The 16,342-nt window shown below is 46.7% G+C and overlaps 1 protein-coding gene across 1 annotated transcript in view; it reads right to left on the bottom strand.

Moving 5' to 3' along the window:
• LOC138487901 (NXPE family member 1-like) overlaps window positions 1–16,342 on the bottom strand; it is a 244,701-nt gene that overhangs the window by 85,557 nt on the left and 142,802 nt on the right. Inside the window, exons 3-4 of the mRNA XM_069614527.1 lie at window positions 13,451–14,184; window positions 11,263–11,324 (exon numbers count right to left, since the gene is read on the bottom strand). Coding sequence (XP_069470628.1) covers window positions 11,263–11,324; window positions 13,451–14,184 — 796 coding nt within the window. The remainder of the gene's footprint in view (window positions 1–11,262; window positions 11,325–13,450; window positions 14,185–16,342) is intronic.

The following is a 16,342-nucleotide window of genomic DNA, read 5'->3' as shown; positions in this document are numbered from 1 at the left end:
CGAACCCCCCGATAGCAGAATCATGGGACCCGCCAATACCGGCAACGACTCAGAGCAACCCCTAAATACCCGCCCGGTAATACCACCATGCTAATACCGGGTTTGCAAAACCGGACCCGGAAATTACGTCATCGCGCAGGAACGGGAAATGGTCCGGCGGCCATCTTTAAAAACACAATCCATTGCCATCCTCCCCAACCATCAGTCTTTTCGTGTCGTGCTGCGTCAGAAAACCCTGAGGATGTCCAAGGCTACCCAGAAGATGACCACCCGGAAGCGGAAACAGCGTTTCTCTGACGCTGAGCTCAACATGCTGGCAGACACTCTGGCCCAGCATGCCAACATAATCAAGTCAAATGACATAAAGCATGCTGCCCAGATGAAGAAAAAGCAAATCTGGCAGGAGGTTGCCCAGAGAGTGTCGGCCGTGGGGACCACCCCATGCACTGTGCGTGACCGCAGAAAGAGGTGGGACGACCTCCGCTTGAGGGTGAGGAACATCCTGGCAGTCAACAGGAGGGCGGCCATGGCGACAGGCGGGGGGCCACACTCACCAGCAAAGCTGATGCCCTGGGAGGAGACTGCCAGCTCATTCATTGATCCCGAGTCAATAGAGGGATTCGGAGAGATGGAGATGGGCGCCGCATCATCCCCAGAAGTAGGTGAGTGACCCTGCACATCCCTGTAGGGGAAACCATGATGTAGCACAAGTGATGTGGAAGTGAGACTAGGCAAGCCAATACATGTCCCAGACCCACATCAACATATCCAGTCAATAATGTGTGCCACACCCTGACACACACAAATGCATGCTGAGTGCCAATCCCAACACACGGGCAACATAACATGACCGTGCCCGTGTAACTCAACACACAGACCCCATATCAATGGCATGCCACCTGCCATGCATTGATGGCCTACATGCCCCCTCAGAACACCAATTGCCACACCCCTGTAATAAATGGATGCATGAATGTATGAATATATCACAGTGCAATAGTATGTCGCTGGCATGTGACACCATCACTGATGAGCTGCATCTATTCTAACCCCCAGACACCGATGAGGAAGATGCCAGTCAGGAGAGCGGTGCAAGGGCATCAACATCACGCCATGGTACAAGGGCCACCACCACCACTACTCCCAGCCAGAGAAACAGGCCAGACCAACACTCAGTGTGCCAGACCGGGTTGAAACCCAGCAAAAAACACCTGCTGCCAGTGTGGGCCACACACATCAAGACCAGCAGCAGCCACCCACAACAGTGGGAGGGGGTTCCATTCCTGCACCACCAACCACCGCAGACGTTGCAGATGCAAATGTGGACACCGAGGGTGTCACAGTCGTGTCCACTACACCCACCCCAAGCCCCCTTACCACCTCCCCACCCCACACAGAGGCCGATAGCAGTGACGATCCCTGCCTCCACGACTCCGACCTCAGAGATTCCGACATGTGCCTCTTCGAGGAGGACAGCACCCTGGATGTGGGCCCCACGCAAGCGCCATCCACCACCTCGGCTACCACCACCCCGGCTACCACCACCCCGGCTACTACCACCCTGGCCCCCAGCACTCCGGCTATCACCGACACCTTTGAGGCTCACCTGTCAAGGGTGGAGGCACGACAGGAGTCAATGCTTGATCTAATGCAACAGTATATTGCCGATGGGGAGGACACCAGGAGCGCCATTGTTACTGCCATTGGGGAGACCACAGCAGCCATCGCTGCAAACACTGCTGCCGTTAACGCATCTGCAGTCGTCATGAGGGACTGTCTGGGGGCAGTAACGCAAGTGCTAATGTCCATCCTGCTCCATATGCAGCGGCCACGCCTTGGAGCAGGCGTGGAACCTGCCTCTGACACGTCCTCTGCTACAACACCTTCAACCTCAGCCCACACAAGCCCTGTGCGGATGACCCGGAGGAGTGCACGGCACTCGGAGATGCCATCCCCGGATACCAAAAAGGCCAAGAAGTAGATTGGCCAAACAATGGCCGTTGGACACATGGTTGTTGGTGAAGGGAACAATCATCAGAGTACATTTGGGGACATTTGGGGTTTGTAGGGTGGGTTAGGGCGTTCACTGGGGGTTATTGGGGTTTGTAGGGTGGGTTAGGGAGTTCACTGGGGGTTATTGGGGTTTGTAGGGTGGGTTAGCGAGTTCCCTGGGGGTTATTGGGTTTGTACGGTGGGTTAGAGAGTTCACTAGGGGTTGCGGGGGAGTGTTCACATTGTTGCCAGTTTGAAAAATACACCCGTTGTGTGCCAAAAATTCAATGGCTGGACATTCTTCATTTTGTGCATGTACATTTAATGTGTGATGGTGTTCAGTGGCCAACTCCCAACAAGACAAGTTTCATGTACACATGGAGCCAGTGTGTCACTGACACATGTCTATCAGAGTCCCTGTGTTTCAGAAGTATTCGTGAATTAGTGCTTGGCATACAGCATGGCCATCCCGTGCATCACGTACTGGCAGGGGGGCTACTTCACCTCCGTCTCCATCCTCATCATCCTCACCCGGGCCATGCATGTCAATGTCAGGTGGCAGTGGTACATTTCTCCGGACGCACATGTTGTGCAGCATGACACAGGCCATGGTGATCTTTGCCACCTTCTCAGGCCTATATAGGAGTGCCCCACCAGACCTGCTGAGGCAGCAGAACTGCGCCTTCAACAGGCCAAAGGTCTGCTCAATCACAACACGGGTACGGGTCTGCACACGATTGTACTCCTCTTCATGGCTGTTCTGCGGGATCCGCACAGGGGTAAGTAGCCACGGCCTCAAGGGATATCCTCCATCACCTTCAAGCAGATACAAATAGGTGTGTGTCACTCTGAACTGCCACCTTCAGGGAGCACAGTCATGGTGGCAGCTATTTGGTGTGGGCATACACATGTCCCTGTACGCATGCAAAAATGTCACCTAGATGCAGTCTATACTGTCATGAGGTGTGGTAGTCTGGATGGCGTTCAATAGATGATTCAGGGTGTAATCATGCATGCTGAGGCAGATGTGCTGTGGTATTGCAACAATGTTTAGCCTCCAATTCATGCTGTTCATCCTTCACTATGCATGGTCACACTGACCACATTGCCTCAGTTGCCATCTTGTTCATTCATGCATTGCTTGCCATCACCATGGTGGCCTGGTTGAGCCTCTTACTTGTTGTCATCGATATGCATAATTTGTGCAATGTGTCCCAGTGATGTGTCATCTTTCGTTTGGCCGGTTCAGGTCAGGAGTGTTTAGCTCTGCATGCATTCTCCAATCACCGGCATTTGCCACCCAGGTGGAGTATGCCCCCCCTTTCCCACCCAGGTGGAGTATGCCCCCCCTTTCCCACCTAGGAGGAATATGCCCCCCCTTATGCATCCCTACACATCAGTACCCCAAAGCACTGCCATGGGACAGTTGTGAAACTCACCAATCAGCCAGGCACATGGTCCAGCATGTCGCTCCATGTGACGGGGTAGCGTGGAGTTGCGCAGTACCATGGCATCATGTGTTGATCTGGGATATCGGGCGCAGCAATGTGTGATGATCTTGCTGGAGTCACATACCATTTGCACATTGATGTAGTGGTATTGCTTGCGATTGCGGTACACCGCCTCTATGGCATGGGGGACTACCAATTCCACATGGGTGCAGTCGAGGGCACCAACACAATTGGACATGCCTGCCAGTGCATGGAAGCCTATTTTGGTGTCAGCTATCTCCTGGGCAGTCCGTGGTAGGGATATGCGGCTGCTTGCGTGCTTCAGGAGGGCATCCAGCACTTGGTTCAACATGCGTGAAAATAGTGGCTGTGAAATGCCATGCAGCTGGCCCACTGTGTGTTGGTAGGTGCCTGTGGCCAGGAAGTGGAGCACAGACACCACCTTTACTAGCGGGGGGATGGCAGTGCGTATTTCTATGAGGCTGGCAATGTCGTTCTGTATCATGTCCACTATGGTGGTGATGGTGTCACGGTCCAACCGGTACAGGGTGTGGATCGGCTCAGGGGTTAGGTTAAAAGGGCTGGGTCTGGTGCGAGGGATTGGTGGTTGCCTGTGAGGCACTGCTGGCTGCGCTGGTGGTAATTGCTGGGCCTGTCTCACCCTCATTCTCGTCCTGCGTCTCCTCTGTGCTTCCTGTTGTTGCTGCTGTAGTTGTTGTTGTTGTTGCTGTTGTTGCTGTAGTTGTAGCAGTATGGGCATGTCCTCCAGCACCATGATTGCAACAGCTAGTGGTAGCATTTTGGTGTTGGAAGGGGTGTGGTGTGTGGGTGTGCTCATTTTATACTGGCCCAGCCTCGATTGACTCCACCTGTGGGGATTGTGTGCACCTGTGGCAGTTGCCTTGTATCCTGATTGCTGTTTGCGGGTGGTCCGCGATGCCTGTATGGGTGGCATCGCGTAGCCCGTGATTACAGGCTTCGCGATGCCGGTATTTGCATGTCCGTTTGGGTTGGGATGTCCCCCTATTACCGGCATGCCGGTATTTGCTCCCCGAAGGGGCGAGTGTACGTGCCAAAGCCGCTATTGGCGGTGCCGTTATTTAGGGTGCCGCTAATACCGGGTTGCAGGGTCAGAATTCACCGGAGGGGTAAATGATGCGGGTATTACCATACCGGCATCGCTTTTGCCGTACCGCCTAGCTTGTAATGAGGCCCAAAGCATCCCGAAAGTCTGAGGAATAGGTTGCTCCTGACGCCATTGCTGCCATAGCAACCAAGGCCGCATATGGTTGTTTGTTTGTTTGTTTATTTGTTTTATTCACTTATAATGCGCACCAGACCCGAAAGTAACCGGCACAGCATTGCAGAGTATGCAAGGCTTAGGGTTACATGGTTACATGGTTACAGAATACAGGCATAGGAGGTCAATTGCAGATTCCAGGCAAAACAGAATATATACAATCCAAATATATACAGGCAGATCGGAGATAGAATACAAGCAAGATATAAAAGCACCGCCAGGAAGTTGCTGGCCTAGCGGGGAGTTATACAGGTGGGCAGCAGGATGGTGAAAGTATGTAAATATACACTGGGACGTGTCCGGAGTCTAGACGGTGCTAGTGAAAGATTAAACGTTGGCAGCCTTCAGTAGGTTGATATAGTTGGATTTGAATTTCGGAAAGAGCTGCTCCTCGCGTAGAGGATGTGGCAATGAGTTCCATAGTTGGGCCGCTCGGACCTGGAAGCTACCTTCCCCGCCTTGGCCAACCTGAATCGCGGTATGATAAGGCTCTTGGCATTAGTGGTTCTTGCCGGTCAGGTAGGGCTTCTCAATAGGAATCTGTCCATGAGATAGCGGAGTGCGACATTGTTCAAAGCTTTATGAACAAGGAAAGAAACTTTTAAATGGATTTTGTTTTGGGTAGACAGCCAGTTGTATTGGCGTCTAGTCTTAGAGATGTGCGATCTTTCGGACACGCCTAGAGCTGCTCTTAAAGCGTTATTTTGTTGGATTTGGATTCTGTGGATGATAGATTTGTTGGCGCCGATGTAAAGGGCATTGCAATAGTCGAACCTGGACAGAATCAAGGCTCTAGCTAAAATAATGCATTTGTCAACAGAGAGAAAGTGTTTACCTGCTCTAATGAGTTTACAGGTGAGAGGGTGGCATCCAGCTAGAAGCCAAGTGTCTTCACCTACTTGGACACCTTGATGATGTTGCCGCCAATCTCAAACGAGGTGTAATCTTGGCCTAGTTTTTTAAGGTTCTGGTGAGTACCCAGGATGATCAGCTCTGTTTTATCATCATTCAGGCATAGACCTTGGGTTGCCATCCATGCCTGGATGATGAGATACACTCTATTTACCAAGGCCAAATCCTTATTGTAATCCCCGGAAAGTGGCAGGAGAATATGGGTATTGTCTGCATAATTAGTGTAGGTGATACCAAGAAGGTCCAGATCATCAAAAAAGGGCTTAGTAAATATGTTGCATAAGGGGGGGAGGCGCAGGACCCCTGGGGAACTCCGCATAGAATGGGGATCAGATCGGCAGTTGCGGTCCACCTTAATGAATGAAACATAACTAAAATATATTCAGAATGAACATTCTCAAGATGGCCGCAGTAAGGACCAAAGAAAAGTAACAATGAAAGCAGTCTAGTGTCCATGAAGTAATGTCCAGCTAGTACACACGAATGGGTGCCTTTTTACCACTATTTAATATAAAAATTAGAACAGCTCCATTTTTTTCATGAATCGGTAGTGAGAATATAGGTGCTTAATGAGTTTGATTGACTTCAGTTTGAGTTTCATAGGTTTATTCGGACAAAACAAAGTCCATTAAACAAATGTCAAAAAAGTGTTTAAAGATGTGAAGGCAGGTGCTCTGTTACCAGTCTTTAGCTTCTCCTCCTAACGCACGTTTTCATGACTTCATCAATCTTCAGGGAGGCTGAGTTTCTTTGTTTTTTCAGGCGGGTCTGCATTTCTGTTTCAGGTGTGATAAGTTAATTAGCTCTTAGGATTCTGGTACTTGTATTTTTCACACTTGATTTTGCTGGCAGGTGACTGGAAACAACTCCCTCCATAGCACAAATCTTCCCCTTGATGGGGAGAGGGGGAAAGCCATGGTTGTGGCTCTCCAACGTACGGCATGATGGCCCTGCTGCACTGCCTTGTGAGCCTGGGACTCCTGGGACAATGTTTAAAGATGTGAAGGCAGGCGCTCTGTTACCAGGCTACCAGGAGGAGAAGCTAAAGACTGGTAACAGAGCGCCTGCCTTCACATTTTTAAAAAATGTCAAAAAAGATTTCACAATAAATACATGACAATACATTAGTCGCCAGTACTAAAGCATTAGTCAAAGGAATAAAACACTGTACAGTACAATTCATAAACACAAGTCGAGTATCACAATAAAGCAATTCATGGGTCTTTCTAAAATACAGAAATAATTAATACATTACACAGCCACACATTACAAGATAATAAAGTACTAGAACACATCTTCTTAGGGCATCCCTTCTCAAAGACATTGCAACCTTCACATATAAAAGCAGGGCTCAAGCAATATATAGATATTTTGGAAGGTTATTTTTTACCCAATTCTTAAGGAAGGACATGAGGGATTAAGAGCCTCATTACGATACTGGCAACATGTAACACTAAGGCACTCAGTCTGGTGGAATTGCCGCTTGACTATGAGTGCTGGTAAGGGTGGTAAAGCCCCATTCCATGAAGTGCCATAGGACTCCATGTGGGCATTTGGTGATATTACCAGCACCCGTAATACCGGTGCCGGTAATACTGGACATTTTTGCCAGTGGGGTGGCAGAATTACCTCCAGCTCTTGGTTGGAGGTAGTTCAGCCACCCCACCAGCAGACGTATACTTTGCTGGCGCAGTGATGTAGCGATAAATGGAATTTCTGGTACGTTATTACGGCACCGGCAAGGTTATAATGAGGCCCTAAGTGTTTACCTACCTGATGGTTGTTCCAGCTGCAGTGTGGTACATAGGCTAAGTCTGCAGAAAAAGACTTGAAAAGATTGTGAGCCTCACATCAGGCAACCTTTTATGGAAGTTTTCAATGTCACTAATGATGATCTTAACATTAACATGAAAAGTTTGAGTTAAGGTATAATTTTGTATGTAATGATTATGTTATTGTGCTGTTTGTCAACAGGCATGAATGGGGTCTTCAATGAAAGTTTAATGTTTGATACATTGTGATATATACTCAGGATAGTAGGCATGTATGTGTTCATTGAGAATGATTTAATTGTTCTCTTTGGTATAAAAATATTTGTTAAGGATACATTTTCATCTTGTAGAAAAGCATGAAAACTGTCCAGATTGCTGAAGAAAATCATTATTATGAAAAGGATGTTCTAAGGACTGTTAGTACTGTAAACACTAACATGTGCATACGTCAATTTAATTAGACAATAAGATGATCATTTTGAAATATGATGTTATATGTTAATGGTGAACAATGAGAATGTTTTTTGAATATATGAAAATACGGATACATAAGGGGTTGCCAATGTTATTTCTAAGCACTCTACTGAAAGGTAATGGCTTAATAATTGCTGTAAACTGGCTCCCAGTGTAACAAAAACAACCAAACCTTCAGCCACAGGATTTTGAGTCCTGTCAACCACTTAATTTATAACCTTTTTGTATGTCTTTGTAGCTATCCCTTGTACTGAATTTCAGTTAAAAAGCCATTGTGAAAGCCAACAGTTGTGGCTCTTGTATATGCATTAGATCGACATTTCCCAGGCACTGCCATTATCTGATGAGGTACTAACATCATGTGTCAGCTATTGCCATCCTATGGCCAAGTAATAACAAAAATGTCTATTCCAGGCCTACACACAATCCAGAAATATTAGCATTGGCAATGCTTGTTTTCTGATCTAATTCATCCTGTGAAAATGAGTGCAGGAGCAATGCTTCTTCTGTCCAAAACGGATAAGCTCTGGCCATATTAAATGTTGAAGTAATGTCTTTATATATATAGCACAAGTGAAGGAAGGAACGCGTTGAATTAAGCATAACCATTGTAATTACTCTGCACATTTTCCATTCCATCATTTTTAACTCGTCTATGCCATTACTGAAGTGGAATACCCATATGCAAATAAGTCCTGGTCTTCCCACCAAAGGGAGCAGTCCATACTGAACTGCTGGGCCACATCCCCCTGCAGAGGGTCATGCAACCTCAGACTTGTTTTAGCTTCGCTGGGCCTTTCCAGTGCTGTGCAGTGAGGAAATGACAAATGTCTGGACAATCGCCCTCCAGCTGATATAAATATTGAATGCAAAGCTTTCCCTCCATCACTTATTAGTGCTTGCAGCGAGTCTTTCTAAATGGAAGGGGGGTGTGCTCAAACAATAGGCCCCATGATTGGCATACCTAGATAATCAAGTTGCACCCAACTGATGAGTCTTAGAATTGCCAAACGTGTCAATTGTTGCTTGTGTTCCTGTGTGTTAGGCAGAATCATATGCAGTACCCTTTGGGAACACCACACACAAATAAGACTACAAGTGACAGTACAAGTTCACATTTGGTACAAACCTGTACTACACAGTAAAGTGGTAGCAATGGCTGAGCAGCCAGACTTATCTCAAGAGTAAAGTGAGCAGTACGAATAGTTACAAAAAGGACAGCAATTACTATGGTTCAAACAAACACTGACTCAAGGTTTCTGAGTAAAAGAATATACATGTATTTACATATCAATTGTAAAACAATTCACCAAAGTAAATCAGTAGAAAAATCACACTCTTAATATAGTACACACCACCCAATAGATTCTGGACAAGTTAGGCTCAAAATGAAGTGTGAGCAAAATGGCACTCTAGCAATTTAAAAGGGAGGGAAAGACAAGGTTAGACAGACTTTGAGCAGCACCAACAAGTAAGCAGGGAAATCTAGAAAATGTAACTACACTGAGGAAATCAAATCAAGAGGCCTGGGCCAAAGTCAATGGACCAAAGTCTTTGCAGAGGATCACACAGTTTAGGGTAATTCGCGGTTAAGTCTTTGCCAAGAGTTCAGAACGAAGTTAGTCGGATGAAAAGTTACTTTAAAGAAAAGAGAAGGACAAGCCTTCGGATTGGCAAAAGATTTCAAACACTTTCACTACGGTCGACGGAAAGAACAACTGGGTTTGAACAGTACCTTAAATGAAGCAGAAGGCTGTAGCTGTGGCAGACGTTCCTGGCAGGTCCTGCAGGCTCACGGTTCCTGAAGCGACTGTCAGACTGACACAAAGTAGGAAGACTTGAGGGTCCTGCACTGCCCAGGGAAGAAAACAGCAGCAGAGAAAAGCAACAAATAAAAGGTGCGCTCCTTAAAACTCAAACATGGTCCGGTCCTCCTGGCTATCTGGTTCATTGTAGCTGTGCACAGCAAATTCGACCAGATGAGGGAGGCCTGGCTTGCAGTTTGACAAACTGGTTCGTTCCACCAGCTCAAGAGGAGAAGAATCCTTGCAGATCTTCCCTGTCATCGAAGTTTGGAGATTCTGACCCGCAGCAGGGCTTCACCTGGAGGTTCAGTTGTGGTAGAGGTCCTCTTCTGTCAGCTTCTCTTCAGTTGTCTTTCTCCAGTGGCGACTCTGCCTTCTCAGTCCCAGAGACCTGCTTTTTATGCAATTTACCCCCATTCACACAGCCTGGCTGTCAATCACACAGCAAGGTGGCTGTCCCGGTAGGACAGTCACCACAGCCAATCATACAAAGTGTAACATGGGTCTCCAAGCAGACCCTGTGCAGGGAGTCTCAAACTCCTCCCACACATCCTGTCACCCTCAGACATTCAGGTGCCTAAGGAGGGCTTCTGTGCAGAAGCCTGCCAAAGGACGGCGAACAAAGGAACCAAACCTGGTTTGGCGCGCAGAGTAAAACGCGTGAAAGACCTTTACAAAAAGAAATGGCGAATAAACCCAGCCAGAACCAAATAAAAGTAAATGGGGTCCAGCGGGTTTAAGTTTGAGGCTACTAACTTAGTCTAAAAGAGTACCAAGGCTATTTCAATAGACCGCGATAGGAAAAATAGGGTAGATACCACTGCCACCAGCCAAATCTTAAAGAAAGGGGAACGAAATAATGTTCCACGAGAAGCAGACAAAAAGGGATAACTATTAACCCTTTCCAGAACTCTATGTAAGATAGTTTGTACTGGATCTGTGAATTTAAAAAGACTAATAAAGTCAATGGCAACTTTACATGTTCTGGGAGACAGTAGTCCGTCCCAAAAAATGGATTTTAAAGTGGGAAGACTGAAAAAGGCAACCCTGTGTCACTGCACTAAAGATGCTGTGTAACACACAGTAAAAAGATTATGCCTAAGGAGAAGGTGAAGCTCCATAGTCTATGAACACAAACATGTTAAACACACACGGCAAAACACATGTAAGAGTGGGAAAAAAGGCTCACACTCTTACTAGATGAAGAAAAGAAAATCCTAGAAATCCTGCAAAGCTGCTGAGGGACTCAGTAGGTAAGGCAAATTAGTCATTCTGGAGAATTCTCCCTAACACTGTGCAGAGGGCATGTGGTCCAGCAATTCGAGCAGCACTGCTCCCCTTGGTGGCATGACCAACACTGATCTGCATGTGTTTGATCACCTTCTAATTATGCTCCAGGGCCAAAGGAACAATGGAATAGGAGCTTCCCAAACATATTGCCAGCAATCATTATTCATTCAAAGCTTTACATCTCTGGTTTCCACTGCAAACACCAAACAACAGGATGACTGATCGCACGCAAATAAACAGCAAGAACACATTAAAGAAATACTCACTGCGGCACTTGGTCACCTTAATGGGCTCGAAGCTGTTGGGAATTTCTATGCCTATATTGGACCTGGAAATCAACAAGCAAAAGGACGCAGTTAGCAAAGAACTAACAGACTGAACTAATGGCGCATGCGCGAAACCTGTGCAACTCTCTAGTTTGTGAGTATGCACACCCTTATGAGTACAGCATTGCGAGTACACGTGCATTATTCCAAAGCGTCATCCATAGGAAGGAAGTCAGAAGTGCAGTGACTGTCAGTGAGAGAAGGCTTTGCGGGGGACCCCGAATATCCCACATGCAGTCTGAGACTGCATTTTACCGCGCAGGGTGGCACTCATGCCACCGCCCAGGGTCGGACTGGGAGAAGAAATAGGCCGGTCACCCAAAACAAAGTGGCCCATCCCTCGCCTAAAAAAAGTGGCCCACCCCTCGCCTCACGACCCTTGACCTCTTATGACATGACCAGAAGGGATGTCATTTGACCCCACCCCAAAGATAGATCCCGGCAAGCGATGAAACACGACCTTTCACCCCTTGACAAAACAGGAAGTGGCATCAAATAGCATTGCGCCCAAGTACACTAAATTACAGTGAATCCAAGCAGACGTCCAAAGCCAAATGATAATGTTATTGTATAGCACTTACGCTTAAGCTTTTTTTATAGAACAAATATGCATAAAATATCATCAAACGTGTGTTGGTACTCATTTATCAACCTAAGAAGGAGGAAAAACTTTTTGAAAGAAAAAAAAAATATTTGAAAAAAAAATAGAATTTTTTTTTTCCTTCCAAACCGGCCCAGGCATGGACAGAAACCGGCCCCCACTCCCCAGTGCCCGTGCCGAAAGCACGAGGGGCCAATCCGACCCAGCCACCGCCCACAGAGATTCCATGCAGGGATTCTCCCTGGAACCGCGGTCCGGTCCGTGTGGGTCTGGTTACAATGTCAGTATCTCCTCAGGCCACCCCCATAGGGTGGCTCCCCCAGAGAGATTACTGCATCCGAAATCCCCCCCCCCACCCTAGGGCCATTGTTGGATCGTCCTCGACACCTTCTGCAGCCTCTCACATAGTGGGGTCCTGGAGGGAGAACATACGCTGAATGTGTACGCAAATGAAGGACGTCGCTTGGTAACGGGCGCGCAAAATGCTCTTTACCACATGGTGCCTGTGACAGAGAGGGTTGTTCAGATGGACAGTCTGTCCTGCGAAAGAGAATTGCACAGGAAGCAAGACTGCGCCTATATGCCTATTGCGCACCCCACATGTATTTAGCTATCACGGTCACTCCTTCATTAAAGCACTGATGCAAATCTATGTTTCCTGTTTTGCATCAAAATATCTGATCTCCTCCACAGAGGCAACGCGAGATGGAGTCACTTAAAGCGGCACTGCTATTTTAAAGTGACTGCGGTGTTTTAAGAAGCAGGATTTTTGAAATCTTGGTTTTATAAAAGTGCTAGAACACGTGACTGACCTCACATTAAAATGTCCTATTTCTTATGTAACTAATCGATCAGATGAAATTCCAGGTAAACAAGGCATCACTAACATGTAAAGCCATATTGATATGATAGGTTATATATAACGCACTTAATACCCCAAGCTTTCTAAGCGCAGACCGGTGATCGACCCTGTGGTGCTCTGTGTTGTCTTGCTTCCAAGGCGGGCATGTTGTCCCTGAGCTATCCTCCCGAGACTGGGGCCTTCCTCTAAAAGGCATTCCACTGAAGCAGTAACCCTTGTACATAACCTCAGTGCCAACGTTTGGGGTACTACATCAAATCATTGGTAGACCAACAATGACCATGTTCAATTGTGCCAAACACAAGGGGCTTTGATAGAGAAACTTTGCATCGGTGCAAGTGCAATTAGCAGTAGGCCAAACACATGCTTCAATGCATTTTTGCACAAGGACAAAGACTAGGACATCATTGCCCTGGTGCATAAATGCTTTGGAAGAATACGTGTTTGCACTATGGCCATTTTTGGCCTAGTTCGAATTGCACTTGCATCGGTGCAATGTTTCTGTATAGCACCCCAGCTCTATAGGTCAGGTTTCATAAATTTTGCAAATTTGCTTTTGCAGCACATCAAGGATTGAAAAGGTATGGTACATTTCTGAGATGTGGATTCCCACTGGAGCTATTCAGTTTAATGTGTCATGCCTGAAGGGTCGTGAGAATATTTACCTGTTTAAGGCGCGCGTCTCCAGGTCGCTGAGGTATGTGTGGTTCGTATTCCGGGAGTTAAGGTGGGTGAAAGCTTCGCATGGAAGATCTGGAGGTTTCAGGCAGTAAAAGAATTCCCCATCCCTATGGTCGCCATAGTCGCACAGCTCTTCGTTTTCATTAAGTTCAAAGCCACACTTACTGTCCACCTCCTCTGTGGCAGTTGTAAATTTGCCGGTGAAGAGAATATTCTCGTAGCCTTCATTCCTTGCTCGCCACAAAGCGGATACTGCTTCGCTTGGATGCATTAGCAGCACGGAGACCTGAACAGTACCCTCCCAGAACAAAGTGAAATTGGCAAGGTAGGTTCCGTTCTGAAAATCACTGATCATCCCGGAAGCACTTGCATTAACTTCCGGGGAGTGAATCCTGGCCCTCAAAAAGTCTCCCCCATATGTCTTCCTCTTGCCCAGGTAATTGTACATGTCAAGTCGCACATGCAGTAGGTCCCCGACGCAGTACAACTTTTTGGGATTGACTAATGTGGCCTTGCTTTTGGTGGCACAGGTGGTGGCCTCCATCTGCGTGACTGTGACTTTTGGCATCATAACATCCATTTCGTTGACAAGTTCATTGATCTGATCGCTTCTATCCGTTGGACTTTCATGTTCGTTGGTGGTGTCATATGTTAACTGCATCATGTAGTCACTGGACTTATCAGGACAGATTTGAAGCAGGTACCTGAAATTGGGAAGCTTAAACAAAGAGAAACATAAGTTCAAATAAAACTAGTTGTGAAATACTGGCAGTTTCTACTGATCTGTTTAGCAGTGCAACGTTGGTAAGTATTTCTCTCGCACCTGGACTGGCAGTACTCCCTAAAATCTGCTCTTGGCCTTTGGACATGGTCCTACACGGTACAGCCTACCACTTCACGAGAAAGGAGAAATTCCACCACATCACGCACACCCTCAAAGAATGTAATTGGCTATCTCTCTAATCCTGCACCATCTTCAAGACAGTCCGCATCACTTACAGGTGATCACCACCAGCTCGCTTCATACTTCTCAAAACGCCCTTACCACCACCAGAGGCCGATGCAAAGCCAGGGATGCAATGCCAGGAGTCAATCCACCACCATATCAGAGACCAACAACTGCAACTAAAAGACAGACATTCTCCGGCAATTCCCCCAGATTCTGGAATGGCAAGCCACCACGACGAACCTCAGGAGCAACCCAACTACAGCTCTTCAGACATCAGGTGGCTCTCCGACTCTACAAACCTGAACGCAGGCAAACCTTTCACACCTTCCCATAACAGCCCCTCAGCCACTCACCTTGCAATAGTGTTCATGGTGCAGGCCTACTATACAGGACTGCGCAGCTTCAAAGACAGGTACATGCTTTAGAAATCCTTAACACAAGACAAAAGGGTGAGAGAACCTCTACCGAGAACGCACAAGGCCAAATAAGCTGCCGGTGCCCACTCTTGAAATAAATCCCACTGAATGGGTAATGTGGTCTTGTTTGCTTTTAGTAGCGAGCTTTCTAGGTAAACTGGCCAAGTTCCTTCTTAGTAGAGAATCCTCACATTGTTGACAAAACAGAACGTAAAACACAGAAGTCACGCAATTAAATGAATACTGTGAAATTGAATTGTATGCAGCATTCACAGGACTTTGATCATAAACAATATGGAGGGAAGCTGCAGGTGCGATTACTACTTTGCACTACCATTACAAAAGAACCATGTCGAGGCCCCTTCTGCGGACAACATAGAGCTTCTAGCAGTGGCTCATAGGACCTGGGGGGAGGGGGAAGACTTGTACCAGTGCACCAGAGATCCAAGAGGGCCAACCTTTTGCATTAGGTCTGCAGTGGGCAGGAGATGGAGAACTCTGATAAAGGACAAACAGGGGAGGGGCTAACACAGCTCATTGGGATCACCACCACAGACGTTCCTAGAAAGGCCAACAAGTGCTCTTGCAAGTGCATCAAAGAGGTTGAAACCTACAACTGATGCAGTTTCTTAGATTTGCATGTGCAAGGTTTGGTGGCTCACTGAAACACTAGGACCTCATGGGAGAGTCATTCACTTGTTGGTGGTAATTCCATTACTGCCACAGTTATGACAGAGGTGTAAATTACTGGCAACTTTATCTCACTGCTGATTTCTGAGTTTAGAGGTAAAGTGGAGGATCTACCTCCTGAATAGAAGTGGAGTTCAATTCTTAACTCCAAAATTTAGCAGCTTTAGTGCAACTGAATTACTGCTCCTGGCAAATCTGCAAAAATCCCCATGGAGTGCTATGGTATCCATAAATGGAGATTAACACCACTTTACAGCCAATCATAATATGATGGTAAATCTGATTGACAGAGTGGTGATAATGTGCATTAGTTTGGCGGTAATTCTGCCGAAAATTAGTAAAATTATGGCCATACTCGCAATGAGGCCCTTAGTAAGGCAGAGACGTGTTTGAGGGACGGAGGGTGTCACAAAAAACCCTGAAAATAAACATAGGCACATTAATAGCGTGTCCCAAACATCTAGAATAAGTAGCCTTGAAAGAGACAAGCAGAAGAGTAGAGGGGTCACAGGCAGGTTGGCAAGAAAGTGAAAACAAGAAGCATCAAACAAGAAAATAGTGGAAAGAAGAATCCTTGTTGAGGAGGAGTGAGATTCATATTTATAGAAAGAGAAAGACAAGTCAATCAGAGACAGATTTATACTTCTATGAGGAGAAGCAAGAATATCTCATGGTGACAGACCCCTAGTTACAGAAAGGGAAACAAGAATCAGATGGAGGCTTATCCTATTTATAGAAAGAGAAAAGGGCCATAGAGAGACCAATTTATAGATACACGCAAAGAAATAAGAATGTAAAATGGAGACAGTCTCCCATTTATA

Source organism: Ambystoma mexicanum, chromosome 9 (genome assembly GCF_040938575.1).
Source record: "Ambystoma mexicanum isolate Mex_15411 chromosome 9, UKY_AmexF1_1, whole genome shotgun sequence".
Lineage (NCBI taxonomy): Eukaryota > Metazoa > Chordata > Amphibia > Caudata > Ambystomatidae > Ambystoma > Ambystoma mexicanum.
The sequence above is the reverse complement of the archived record's forward strand: the minus strand, read 5'-3'. Positions and strand labels throughout refer to the sequence as shown.